Here is a 14,745-nt window from a genome sequence, read left to right as displayed (position 1 = left end):
TTTTGAGATGGATTCCGATCTTTCTAATATTTGGCTTCTGCTTCTGTTATTGTTGATGTCTGCTGCAATGGTCAACAGTAGTTGATCTTGTAGCTTCTGGTCTACTTTTGTTGATTTTATGTGTCTGAGCATTTAGACTTCTTCGAGACTAGAAATCCTTTTATATTTCTGACACTCTGTTTTGCCATTGGAAAATGTGAGCTCGCCAACAGTCATATTAATTATATTGATATCTATATCTATAAAGGAAATAGAGTTTGTATGCACCATAACTGATCATGGATGTGTTCATGCGTAAAAAATATGTTAAGAAAGAAGTTGCACTGAGGGTAAATCTGTTGGAGGTACATATCCAGTTTACCAAAAATTGTTTGGCCGTCTATATATCCTAAGGAGAGGCATCACAAGTACAAAAAGTATAAACGGCTACTGGGTGCAACAAAAGCTGAAGAGATTTTTAGTTCTAAGGGTATTCATCTTCTTTCACTTATCAAGTGATACAGGGTTTTATGCAAAATTTTTACTTATATGTTAATCCTAGAAAGTCTATAAGTAGATTTGGATGTCCGGATAGATTCGTGGAAAATGTATATCCTAAGAGAGATATGTGTAGCTAGGAGTCAAGAGTGAAATCTATTTTCATTCCCTGTTATCTTTTTATTATCTACTTCTATGAAATAAAATGCAATAGATTAAAATATAGGGAATGAGAAAGCTTTGTCGTGATGTTGTTTTACAGTCTTGATGAGGCACTCATTGATATTAACACTGAATCTGCTTCTAGACTGGCTGGTAAACAACTTCAATTGTTTGTGGTAATCTTCAGATCAACATCTGTGCTTTCTTCTTTCTTTGTCAAAATTTTCTGTTAAGGATTCTTACAGTAAGGTGGGCAGTGATCTTCATAACATGTCTTCTGGTTCTGATGCGTCATTCAGGAAAGAGAAAAGGGATCTTCACTTTGATACCACTTGTTAGGATCGAAATGCTGCTACTGGGGTAGAACAAATAATGAGATGCTATTTATTATACTGAAAGACTTAAAAAAGTGTCTACTGGTCCAACAATGAGTTCAGCCGCGTTAGCCACTGAACTCTCTTTTTTCTCTAAATCTCCAAAAGTCAACCATCAAGATATGGTTGTGCGGAAAAGGTCAACTGGGAGATTTGACTAGCATCATCTGGATCAACTGGAGTATGAGAATTAGTATAAAAGCAGTAGATGACAAAGATTGTTTCTGGATGTTCAGAGACTTAACTGCTCCTATGTCACCTATTCTTTGGATTCTCCCAGAAGGTACCACTAGAAGACTTTGAGTATTACAACCCTTGCAACACCCCACCTCAGCTAGGAATTATTCTACTCCCTACAATTGAGACTCCTAGTATCTACGAATCAGTTTTCTACTTATTCTTACAAGAGTGTTTTGGTCATTTCACACAACTGATTAGTTTACAGAGATTGTATAACACAACACATAACACAAAGTGATCCTAAGAGATCTATTGTATCTTGATGCGTGTGTTAGTATTCTTCGACTTTTGTAAATGATCTTATTTTGTAAGCGTTGAACTTTTCTTGAATGTATGAAACAACTGAAGGTGTTTAGTTGCTTCTTTGTAAGTGGTGTGAGTTCTTGTAAACCGGTGTCTTGTTCTATATGTTGTTTTCTCTTTTTATAGCTGCAAGATAACGGTCGTCTTGATTCAAATACATTCGTTGATTAATAGTCGTTTTCTTGTCGTTTAGTTTACTGTAGAGATGTACATTGTGGCTGTGCAAGTCAGTATACTAGAGACCTTTGGGTAAAAGCTTGGACTTGTTAATAAGATGTTCTGATCTGGTTAGATATTTTCCTAATGTCTGTTATTTGGGTTTCTACTTCTGCTTCTGCCTCTGCTGTTTTGAGCTTTTTTGCTTCGCGGTCTTCTGTTGCTGTTGTTGATGTGCAACGTCATTTTGTTAAACACCGAAGCTTAGGAAACTGATTTCTTAACACCGGTCTTGATCCAATTCAACTCCTAGATTAAATTATTAAAAGATATAACAATATATTAGATAAATCTAAGTGGGAACGATTTGGACTCCATCTAATTTTATTATAATTTGACAGACATAGTCCACTTGTTATAATTCCTAACCAAATTCGTCGATCAACTTTATTTTCTCTTTTGCTTATCTCAAATGTCACCGTATTTAGTAATTTTTTTACACTAATACACGTCTATTGTCATGAAAAATATGGAACATTTTTTTCATACATTAAACATTAATAAAATAAGAAGTTTGTATATATTGTTTTTCAAATATTTTTCTTTATTTGTGTGTGAGAAAAAATTAGGTCTATATAATTGAGATGGAAAGGGTATGATATAAATTTTATAATACATTGGTGTGTTGGTATAATTTGAAAACTAAATTAATAAATTATATATAATTAAGAAAATTTGTGGAATAATAATCTTATTTTATGGGTCTAGGTAATGAAATTAAGCTTATCAACGATCGAATAAATTCAAAAACCTAATTTTAATATGATTAAAACTTAACATTGTGAATTCACTCTTGTTGGACAATAAGATGTTTATTATGTGACCATTAAAAATTTAGAATGAATAAAAATATAAAGAATGTGAGAAACGAATTATACAATAACATAGTAATGTTTATCTGTTTAATATTACTAATGAATTCTGATTAAGTCAATAATTTTCTAATGAAATGACATACCAGTTCAATTTAAAATATCTAAAAAAAATTAGAACTATTATTTAAAGGAAATTATGAGATTATTAAATAAAATTTGTTGATGTATTAAGACTTAATAATTACTGGGATCATATTTCTATCTATAAAATTCCAATTCAATCTAAAATATAAAAAAGAATTTAAATCCATATATGTATATGCACAAAATTTAAATTTTTAAAAAATAAAATTTAAATTTGTTTTAAATTTAAAAATAATATAAACATATATGTATTCACATAAATGATATATGCATACACACACACATTTAAATAGAAGCGGGAAGCTTTAAAAAAGCGCTTAAATAAGTTTAGTTTTTTTAAGTTTTTTATTTAAAAAATAAACAGAAGCCATTTTGACGTTTATATAAATGTTGAAAAATTGTTTTATTTATATAAAATTTTAAATATACTTGGAAGCAAAAAACCAAAAAGCTAGAACTTTTAGCTTTTAAAAACTATTATTTCACCCGTGCGATGCACAGACTATAGATTGTGTATAATATAATTAAATTAGATTAAATTAAAATCTTGACTATAAAAGTAAAATATAAACAAATTTAATTTTATAGTGAGTAATAAGAATAATGTAAAAAAAAATAAAAAGGACAAAAACTCTTTAAACAAATATATGTTATGCAATGCACGTGATATTATTTGATACAGTTAATGATATAAAAAATAATATTAAAAACAAATATTGAACAAACAATCGAAATATGCATTATATATCATATAATTAAAAAACAAACAAATTATCTTATAAATTTTGAAAAACTTTCTTAAATACAACGTTTGTTGTTGAATTTTTCTGATTGGTCTTGACATCACATATCAAGATTTTGAGACCCTTAGGATTGGTAACTCTAGATACGGCGACATACAACTGACCATGACTAAACACGGAATTGCTCAAAAAAAGTCCTACATGAGATAATAATTGACCCTGACTTTTGTTGATTGTCATTGCATATGATACAATCAAACGATACTGTCTACTTTGAAATTTGAAAGGAAGTCTTGGATCAGAAGGAGTCAAAGAAATTCTTGGAATAAGTACTTTGTGACCCGCATTACTTCCAGTCAGAATTTTTCCTTCCAAAACATGGTTTCCGAGCCTAGTCACAATCAATATAGTGTCGTTGCATAAACCAAGAGAATTATCTATGTTCCGCAGCAACATAACCGGAGTTCCAACTTTCAAATTCAACTCGTGATTTGGTACTCCAAAGCATCTTATTCCATTTAAGTATTCAGGGGTATGAACATAATGCAATAAACCAACGCTTTTATCCGATTGACATGCCATATCAGAACTTAAATACAATCTTCCCTCAGAATGATTCAGAGATATCATGTATTCATTTATGGATTGAACGACATCAAGAGTTTGTACCAAAATAGTTCTCTGCTGAAAATATGCAATATCACTGATAGAAATGTCTGATGAAGGATACGTACTCTCGACTATCGATGCAATAGGATTGTTAGAATCTTTCAGCAAAAGTTCATCTGGAATATCTATTGTCGCATAGCCATCATTTGATTCTCCAATTTTTTCATATCCTATATTAGCAATCCAATCAGAAAATTGCTTTGTCTTATCACATTCTTCATCATAACCTAAATTTTGTAGTCGCATGTTTTTTGTCAATCTTAAAACTGTACAATGTCTCCAGATATAAGAAGAATTGATGGTTGCATGAACAATATCTTGCCAACTGCCTTTTGGAATAACAGGCAATATTTGACAAAAATCGCCACCAAAAACAACGGTTTTGCCCCCAAATGGCAAATGAAGGCTTGAAGGATTGAAAAATTTCATTATATCTCTCATGCTTTTATCTAAAGCTTCAAAACAGAACTTATGCATTATTGGAGCTTCATCCCAAATGATATGCTTAGATTTTTCAATAAGCTCCGCAAGAGGACTTCCTTGTTTGATATTGCATGTTGATTCTTCATTAGGATTAAATGGAATCGAAAAGCGTGAATGAGCTGTTCTTCCACCAGGCAGTAGAAGAGATGCAATACCACTTGATGCCACATTCAACACAATCTCTCTCTTTGATCTCAAGAATGCAGATAGAGTCTTTCAGACAAATGTTTTTCCAGTACCTCCATATCCATATACAAAAAAAACACCTCCCTTATTTGAATGAACTGCATCCATCACCGTATCATACACATGACGTTGATCAGAGTTCAAATTATTAAGGTGTTTATCACCGGGAAATGGCATTGACTGAAATTCACGCAAACTCTTTCCATAGCTGTAATAATTTTTCAATTTCAACCAATGCATAATTTTTAATTTCATCATCACTCAATTGCAATTCTACCAAAAAAAAGTATTAATAAAAAGCATACACACTTATGTATATATACTTTTAAAACTTAAAAAATATAACTGAAAATTTTATTGATGCATGCATACCTTGGTGTTACAACAGGTTACGTTGTCTGTATAAAACATTATCTGACAAATACTTCCAACATGATTCCCAAAGTATTTAAGGTCGGCTGATGCAGCTCTATGACAATAGAGTAGCAAGTAAAATTCTCAAAGATTGTGCTGAAGCCCAATGACTTGCCTCAATAATGTCGTCGATATATTCTTTGTCATCATTCAACAATCCCAATGCATAGCAAGCATCACGAAATGAATGACATTGAACATCATTAACATGAGTTATATCATCATAGCAAGTGGCACCACGATTTACATTTAGGATACATCTTAAATAATACATGTCTCCACATCTCGAAGGAACGTAAAAAATGTGCCCTATCGAAAATCTCTGTTTTCTTGGAACGAATTCTCGTGTATCTTGCTTCTAAACAAATTTCACTGGAAATTCAGCATATGTCAATTCTCTTGCCTCTGGATATTTTTTGTTAGCTTCCATCCATGCTAGAAACATGCTCTGGTTAACAGTAGGTCGATCGATAATATTACTGATTTCATCAGCATTTGAAAAAATGATATTTTGTTCATTCGGAAGATGAAAGCTCAAACGCTCAACGGGTGGATCTCTATATTGAATATCAAATCCAAAAATTCTCCGAGCAGCCTCACATGGGGAAATACATCTGCAGTCGTAGTACATATTTACCTCATCAACATTTTTTCTCAAACTCTCATCATCTGAACTCAAATAGTCACACGATCGTGCCCTTTATTTATATATTTGAACAAATATTTGAAAGTCTGAGATTGGTTGCACCATTCAACATTCATATGAGCTCCATATCTAATCAACAAATAACGATTATGGGGAACAACAAATCCATTGTCTAGATTAACACCATTTTTTAGAACTGTTCGCCCATTATCTCTGCGTCGATAAATTGGATATCCATCTTCATCAATGATGTCACTTCAACAAATTTTTTAGGAAAATGTTTTTGGCAACGACCGCCAGACATACATGGAGAATTTTTTTCTTACCTCACCGCATGGACCGTTCATCATCAGATCCCATACTGCATCATAATAAACATGATCCTGATTTTTATCGGGAATTTCGGCAAAAATGATACGATCGACTGTCTCTGCTACTAGACATTTTTCTTCTTTACATAGAAAGAGCAAAATATGGGCGTGTGGTAATCCTCTCTTCTGGAATTCCACAGTATAGATCACTGAAACAATTTATTAAAAATTAATTATTTTTATGTACTAAAAGATATTAATTATCATTATAAGATAAGAAATATATAAAACATTATATTTTTAAACAAAATGTTATACCTGCTTTAACATTCTTAAGTATTTTATTCTTTCGGACATCTTTAATCAAGGCATCCAACTTTATTTTTAAGATTCTTGAGACTATTCGGACGGTCTTCGACCCTCAATCCTCGAGCCTCAATAAATCTCGCAATTTCTGGCCATTTTGGATTACACGTAAATGTAATAAACAAATCTGGAAATTATGAGATTATTAAATAAAATTTGTTGATGTATTAAGACTTAATAATATATATATATATATGCGCCAATTTGAATATAGAAGCGGGAAGCTTTAAAAAAGCGCTTAAATAAGTTCAGTTTTTTTTAAGTTTTTTTATTTAAAAAATAAACAGAAGCCATTTTGACGTTTAGATAAATGTTGAAAAATTGTTTTTATTTATTTAAAATTTTAAATATACTTAGAAGCAAAAAACCAAAAAGCTAGAACTTCTAGCTTTTAAAAAAGTAAGTTCTTTTTTAAAATGATGATTTTTTAACCAAACACAACAATTTTAAAAAGAATGTTTTTGTTTTTGTTTTTGTTTTTAAAATTAAATACTTTCACCCTGCTCAAATCTAACGGGCTCACGGTGTATTCCAATTAAGAGATTCAATTAAAGAATCAGTTCAAAGGCCCAAACCCGATTATTATTATTATTATGCCATTATAACGAAGCTTCCTCTCCTCCCTCGTTACTGTGCGCTCTCAAAAAAATCCCAAAGTAGATGCGATGCGGCTGTCGTCGGTCACCCATTCACATAATTGGTAGAGGCATTTGCAAGGGGTAAGCCTCATATTCCAGTTTCTCCAAGAACCCTATTCAAATAACTTTTTTTAATTGATTTTTCCCTCCGATTATTGCTAGGGAGATTCACAAACTATAAAAAAAAAAAAAGACAAACCAAATCTGGTTATAAATGAAATGATATCTTAAAATGTCGTGTTATTTGAACGAATGTTGTAAAATTTATATGATAGCTCGTTTGACAATTTTATTCATACTGCAAATATATACTTTATACATTTTTAAAAATAAATTCTACCTAAACTGGTCAAAAGTTTGATTTATTTGAATCAAAGATGAGTACTGTCTTCGATCACATCTTGAGAGGTATTATAATTTATAAAGATGTATTTTATAATTATATTGTATGTACGTCTGATGAGCTCGAAAACGAATCCACTAAACAAGTTCGAAAATGAACCGAACTCAGGCCAGAAAACGAGTTCGCATAACGAGTTCGAAAACAAGCCGAACTTAAGCCGGGATCGTTAAATAAGATAAATGAGCTATTAACGAGCCGAATCGAGCCCGACCGAGCCTGATAATGCTCAGCTCGGTAAATATATATATTTTCAAACTAAAACAAACATATATGAAATAGTTTCAACTCGGCTCGGTAAATATATATATTTTCAAACTAAAACAAACATATATGAAATAGTTTCAATGTTTTGATTTTTTTTTTCTCATCCAATAATTAACAAGTACAATTCATATATACACTAGTCTATGGGCCAAAATGTGATGTGAGCCCTTTTTTGCGGTCCATTATTTCGTTGTGTTTTTTGCATTATTATTACATTTCTTTTTTGAGGGGTCCAGTTTGTTCGTGTTGGGCTACATAAACCCTTTGTTTAGTTAAAATTAAATAATAAAAGATAATAATAATAAAGCATAAACCCTAACCCGACAATTTGTTTGTTTGGTCACTAAAATTGCAAAGCGCTCTCTCTCTTTTTATGATTATTATTATTTCTAGCAGAAAATCAATCTCCTTGATAAGAGGATTATTTCTCGATTCCAATTTGCGGCTTTTCTTTGTCTCAACTTAAGCTAAAAAAGGTTAGCGTTTAGCTGAGCACAGTTTCGATGTAAATTTTTTGTTGTTCATCTTGATTTTTTACTGTAAGTCCCTCATGTTCTTGTGTACAGCTAGCATTTTATGATGGGAAAGAAGAAATCAAGGAAGATGGTGGAGAGTGACCCAGATTTGGGATTTGACAGTGACATGGACAGCGTAATTGCGCATGCTAGGCTTGTTCTTAAGATTTTCATTTTTAAAATTCTTTGTTTTGAATCTTCAGTATTTATGTGCCATTTTAGGTTTATCAGAATGGTGATCAACAATATCATGATGATGTTGAAGATGTCGGTGATGAAGATGACGAGTTGGGTTATGATGATGATGGAGATGTACCAAGAGGTGAGGAAATTGAAGAGCTTGAGGAAGAGTACAGGGAACTAAAAAATGAGGAGCAGTGAGTGAATGATCCTTCTCCTCATGTCTTTGGCTTCCTATTCCATACCGTTGTATTCTTGTAATAATTTTTTCTTAGGGAAAAGAATAAAACAATTCGTCGCATTTAGATTGCGTACTTAACAGTTAACAGTGTTTGTTCCGGTGGCTCAGAGACTAGAGTCATTTTTGTTTGTAGTCACTGGTAAATGTGCACGCTAACTAGTTGGGAGCTGGTTCTAGAGCATGTCACGTCTCTCACAATATAATTTGGGTTTCATACACATGAAAAGTTGTACTATGTATTTAAGTCAAAGAATAAACTTCAATGATAGAGTTGAGGTGTGGCGTGTATTTTCTTCTTTGTAAAAAATGCCACATATTTGTTTAGGATTCAAGTCATGTGAAGCTTTTACATTTCCTCTTTGAGATCTCTGGTCCTCTAATTTTATATACCTCTAAAACATCCTAGCTTTTAAAATCTATTGTTGCAGTGTTGGTTATGATGGTAGTTTCACATTAGTAGTTCTCCCGTAATTGTTTGTAGCATTTTTGTTTCTATAGTTTTGCCCAAAGGAACCTATGTTTTAAGTTGTAATGTGAGTATTTGGGTTCTGGTAGCTTCGGAAATTTTTTGTTCCTCGATGACAAATTTGTTGTTGTATGTCCTAACATTATGGAGTATGTCTTTGAGAATTCTAACCTTTATATTTCTTATTATATACTACCTTATTGTATATGATCACAATTCAGAGATCTATTGAGGAATCTGAAGCGACAGAAAGATGAGGATCTTCAAAAGAGTCAGGCTGTAAAAAACCAAAGGGTATAGAGCTATTTTCACGTTACATTTAGGTTTTTTAATTATCTGTGGATCATTTATTCTGTTGAAAAGTTACTCGTCAAATTTTTTCCTCTTGGTTATTATCCATAGAGAAAATCACGGGATTACTTCGAATTAACTTGTTGGTTTTATTGATGGGTTTGATGAAAATGATGCTATTTCCTTATTTAGATCCTTGATTGTTTTATGTGATTTTGTTTGTCAATCATTATGCCATGATTAATGAGATGCGAAATGTCTCAACTCATACATAATTGGGTGCCTTTTATTTTTGCTGTTCCTTTACTGTCTTATCTTCTTTATCTGATTATACTGCTATACTATGATCGTATGATTATGCACTGGTCTGCTCTGTTGGGAAGGCTCTCTGGGACAAGACGCTTGAATTCAGATTCTTGCTGCAAAAATCATTTTCAAGTTCCAACAGACTTCCACAGGTTCCATCTGGAATTTGAACCATTTAGTAGTGATTAAATGATAAATAGTGCATTAAAAGATGTTTGCTATTACAAATTTTGTTTACAGGAGCCAGCCAGATCCATTTTTTGTGATGCGGGTAGTGGAGTAAGTGAAGCCTATTCAGATTTAGTTGATTCCTCCAAGAAGACCTTGGATTCTATACTGAAATTACAACAGGTAAAAGGAAGATTTGTCACTGTTACATCAATGAAATTATGATTATTTCTATTTTATTTAATGAAATATATTATCTTAAAGTTTGCGCATATCTGCTGAATTCTTTTGTCCTTCACCATACTTGATTTTGGCAGGCACTGTTGAATAACAATCCATCCATTGCACACCTTGTTGAAGGTATACACGTTCCTGTCTCATGTTGCTTAATTTTCGAAATCCTAACGCAGCGCATTTTGTTGAAGATTTCTGTCATGGTTCAGCTTAACTTTTTTTTTAAAAATTATTTATTATCATCGTCAGTGCTTTTTTTGCCATTGTTTGCCCCAGTACTGTTTTTATTGTCACAGTATTGTGCCTGAACTAGCAACTAAAGCTGAATTCTCAACAATCTCCAGAAGTAACTTCATGATCCATGTTTCAAATTAACTTACTGTTTCATTAAGAGTGTGAATGCTGATGCTTTAAAATATGATATTTGGTTTCAGTTATCTCACAGCTTTGAATTTAACATTTACCTGGTTCTGCATTCTTGAAGTAGGCACCAATGTGACATTTTGTTTAATCTTTAAAAAGTTAAACATGGTTCTGCTGTCAATATGTTCTCCCGAAAACATAATTGAAAGATGATTGCTTCGTTTATCACTTCTGTTGAATGCTGATACTATTGGTGGTGTTTTTTTTTTCCCCGGAAGCTAATTCAATGAGAGATTCCAACCAATTAGAAACCTCAAGTTACTCCAATGGGGATATTGATGAAGAATGGTTGCAGATTTCTCAAATGCAATCAAGGTAGGCACTGTCATCACTTGGTAGGTTCATTATAGTTCAGCTTTAAAAGAAATCATAATTGGTTATGCTCTTTTTCAACCCAATGTATCTGGAGCACACATCTAAGATCGTGGTGTGTTTTGTTATTCTTCTTGATTTGTCTTTTGTGTTTGATTCTGCTGTTTATTCTCTGAAGCTGTAGAGATATTGAGTTTTAGTTTGGATTTCTTTTGGTTCTTGTTTCAAGAGGCAGCTGATAATAATTTATCTTTGATGCAGTTCTTTTTACTTCAATATCAATTTAGGTCTACAATTGCCCATCGTTAGACATTAGCAAATTCTTGATGATTTTGTTCGTTTGGATTATTGTGTGTCAGTAAGGGATAGTCAAATGCCTTAAGAAGAATATTAGTTTACTTTATGATGTGACCACACTGTATTCTGGGTCCTAGGTGATATTGGGATCAACGTATTTTGTGATTTATGCTCATTGTAAGTATTCTCTTTGTAGAGTTGCTTCTTTTAGAAACAAATCAATTGATAAATGGCAGCGGAAAACCCAAGTGACATCTGGAGCAGCTGCTATTAGAGATAGATTGCATGCCTTTAATCAGGTTTCCATTAAAACTTTCAAGTTATTCTTATGAGACAGTAGGCGCAAGCTAAGATTATCCACGGTTAACTGTTTATGTTTCTCCAGAGTATAAGTCAACAAGTGGCTGCCTATATGAGGGATCCAAGTAAAATGACAAAAGCAATGCAACAAAATAGATCAGTGGTGGCTGTGTTTGGAAATGTAGGTTACCATTTATTTCTTATTGAATTGTGCAAAACTTTTAAACAGTTAACTCAGAATGTCCTTATATTGTTGACACTGGATTGTTTATTTTTATGTATTTTTTGATATTTAGTTTTGGTTTCTCAATAGGTTCCTAATTCTACCGATGATAACGATCAGAAGGTACTTGTTTTTTCTTGATGCTGAAAAGTTTAAAGTGGTTTTATTCTTTGTTTACATTGACTTTTGTGATTTTAATAATTGTATATGTATGCAGCAAGTGGAAAATTTACAGTATATGTCGTGAAGGTAGTCTATATTAGTTCTTTGCCAGATATTCTGTTCTTTGCTTACCATGTACCAGTAAAAGACTATGATGTTGTAACGGGTGAAAAGTGTTTTATCGATTGATTGATAACTTGCTTGCAATATGTACTAGTATATTTTAAAAGTGAACAGCTTTCATTTTTATAGAGCAGGAGTATTTGTCCTTGATATGTCAGTACTTTTGGTTTTGGTGTGGTGCCATTCATCTCCCTTGTAGTTATGTAGAGTGCAAATGATACTGACCTCCTATATGGGGGGCAGGGGTTGATAAACCTTTGAATGAATCTCAACAAGGTGAAAAGTCAAGATACAAAGGCTAGAACTCCTAGTCATCTGTATAACATATAAATTTGTGGTGAGAGTAATCCCATTGTTGGAAAATTTGCTGGTCTGATTAAGCTGTAGGTTTACAATTCCTTTTGTGTTGGATTGATGAATTTCAAAACTATTGATTCAAGTTTCTTGACTAGCTTGGATGAACAAAATTGAAGTGAATTTCAGATATATTCCATATCAAGTTACGCAATTTTAAATACACCAAAGATGGAGTCATTTGAAATTCATCCTCCAAATTTCTGCCGAAATCAAGTATCTCCCCCAAGTCAATTCCATCAATCCAGCACAACCTCAATTTCCATCTCCTGCGGTGAAACCTGAAAAAGCCTTGTTTTGATTTGTTCTTAGTTCCTTTAAAATGTGAGAAACGGTAAAACCCAGTTCGGGAGGAGGAAATGGTGATTTATTTGTTTACTAAATATATCAAGAGAAATGAATTTAAAGGTTATTGTGTTGAATTTCTATCCCTCATTGGTTGTTTTTTGTCTTGGCACCTGAACATGCGATTTTTTTTATAGGAGACACACGCAGATGGTGACCCTGAACTTTTGGATGACTCTGAATTATATCAGCAATTACTGAAAGAGTTCTTCGAGACAATTGATCCATCATCATCTGGTAAGATGTTTTAGATGCAATATCTTTCCTTTTATGCTGAGAACATCTGGTTTAAATTCTCACTCAAATGCATCACTGCTAGTTTAAATAACAATGTTGTGAATGTGGTTTGTAGTTAGCCAGAGAAGGAGGGGGTCTTTGGCAGGTTTTCTGTGCTATGTAGTTTCTGTTAAATATTTCTGTTTATGCTGAGGAACTTCTTGTTTAAATCCTTGCCTCAATTACATCATTACTAGTTGCATGACACCAGGAGGGCGTCTATTACAGGTTTTCTTGTCGCATATAATCACTAGAAATTTTCTACCCAACTCTTTTGTGGCTTTAAGCTTTCACATCTTAGTATCATACAAGTAGCTGGCTATGGTTTGTCTGACATGCTAAAGAAGCTGATAATTGCAATAATTTATTGTCAACTTTGCTGCTGATGGTTGATAGTGACATCCTTTTGAACATCCTTTTGGTATTAACTGTCCTTTTTAAGTTTCAATGTTGACCACTTCAACCTATAGATATAAAACACCTACACCAAACCTTTCCTTCTTCAAAACAGCTAACTGATTCACCAATGAAGATTTTGTGATATCTAGTTGCATACCATAACCAGTCCTTAAACTTGTTTAATTTAATCGGGAGGAGTCCCTGCAGATTTTCATATACTAGTATTTTCTGAGCCAACAGAGAAAACCATGTTCAAAATATATTTTGATTATTTGCCAGAGGCGGCCTTCTATGCTATGAAAAGATTGCAGAAGAAGAAGAGAAAAATAGTTGATCGTCGTGCCTCGAAGAGTCGCAAGATCAGGTACGTCCATTGCGGTTGGCAGGGTTCTCCATTCACCCCAAGCTAAAGGCCATATTTGTGAAATCCCCAATATTTAATGGATTGGCAGGTATCATGTTCATGAGAAGATAGTCAATTTTATGGCACCTCGACGGATGGATCTCCCTCCCATGGCCCCTACATTATTTGATAACTTGTTCGACCTCAAAAGCAAGAAACCTGCCTCAGTGGCTTAGGCACCTTATATAAACTGAAATTCATGCAAGAAAACGTGCAAAGTGCAAATCCTTGTCCATCTACTCAATTCTTTATGCCGAAAAACACATCTCAGGAACTGCGGAGACGAGGATGATCGAGTCTGAGTGATGAATTTGAGGATGTTGTATCCCGGAATTGTTGATTGTATCCCCGAATTTCCATCTGTTAACATTTCTTAACTTATGATAAAGTAAAGCTTGAATCGTTTGATGGTGCTTTTGAATTAGAACGAGGACTTCAAATTTATTATCCGAATGTATTTTCTTCTAGTCCATGTTAAATTCCTCGAATTTGAAAGTCTTCCCTTTATTTTTAGATATATAATATTGTTTATCATTAACTTTTCCCTAATTTAGGGTTAAAAAAAAATACTGTTATATAATACTTTAGTGGGTTACATTATATTTTAAACTTTTTAAACTCTTACTGTTTTTTTTTACTGCAATTCTTACTGTTAAAAAAATAAATTTAAATGTACTTAACAAATCATTAATTCGATATATTTTCATATAAAACAACGTTTAAGGTAAGAAATATTTGTAGTGTCTAGGCCTAGGCCCTTGATCTAGCAGACAACTCTGCAGAATGATCCATTCTAACAATAATTTCGTATTCGTACTTAGCTCTGAAAAATAAGAGTGAATCAATTCAAATGTTAGGATGAAAGAATTTTAA

The 14,745-nt window shown here is 32.8% G+C and overlaps 1 protein-coding gene across 2 annotated transcripts; it reads left to right on the top strand.

Annotated features, from left to right (window-relative positions):
• Positions 1 to 8,168: 8,168 nt before the first annotated feature.
• Positions 8,169 to 14,472, top strand: LOC140880096 (uncharacterized). Of its 2 annotated transcripts, XM_073284203.1 has the most exons (14): positions 8,169 to 8,330; positions 8,421 to 8,505; positions 8,592 to 8,746; positions 9,478 to 9,550; positions 9,931 to 10,005; positions 10,094 to 10,204; positions 10,339 to 10,381; positions 10,897 to 10,993; positions 11,484 to 11,586; positions 11,673 to 11,768; positions 11,901 to 11,933; positions 12,932 to 13,031; positions 13,749 to 13,833; positions 13,922 to 14,472. In XM_073284203.1, exons 2-14 carry the CDS (start codon positions 8,431 to 8,433, stop codon positions 14,046 to 14,048), a joined length of 1,173 nt encoding a protein of 390 aa, XP_073140304.1. In that variant the 5' UTR covers positions 8,169 to 8,330; positions 8,421 to 8,430; the 3' UTR covers positions 14,049 to 14,472. The 2 variants fall into 2 exon arrangements, with proteins under 2 accessions (XP_073140304.1, XP_073140305.1); XM_073284204.1 differs by lacking the exon at positions 11,901 to 11,933.
• Positions 14,473 to 14,745: the final 273 nt, after the last annotated feature.

The sequence above is a fragment of the Henckelia pumila genome, chromosome 2 (assembly GCF_033568475.1).
Source record: "Henckelia pumila isolate YLH828 chromosome 2, ASM3356847v2, whole genome shotgun sequence".
In the NCBI taxonomy this organism is placed as follows: domain Eukaryota; kingdom Viridiplantae; phylum Streptophyta; class Magnoliopsida; order Lamiales; family Gesneriaceae; genus Henckelia; species Henckelia pumila.
The sequence above is the reverse complement of the archived record's forward strand: the minus strand, read 5'-3'. Positions and strand labels throughout refer to the sequence as shown.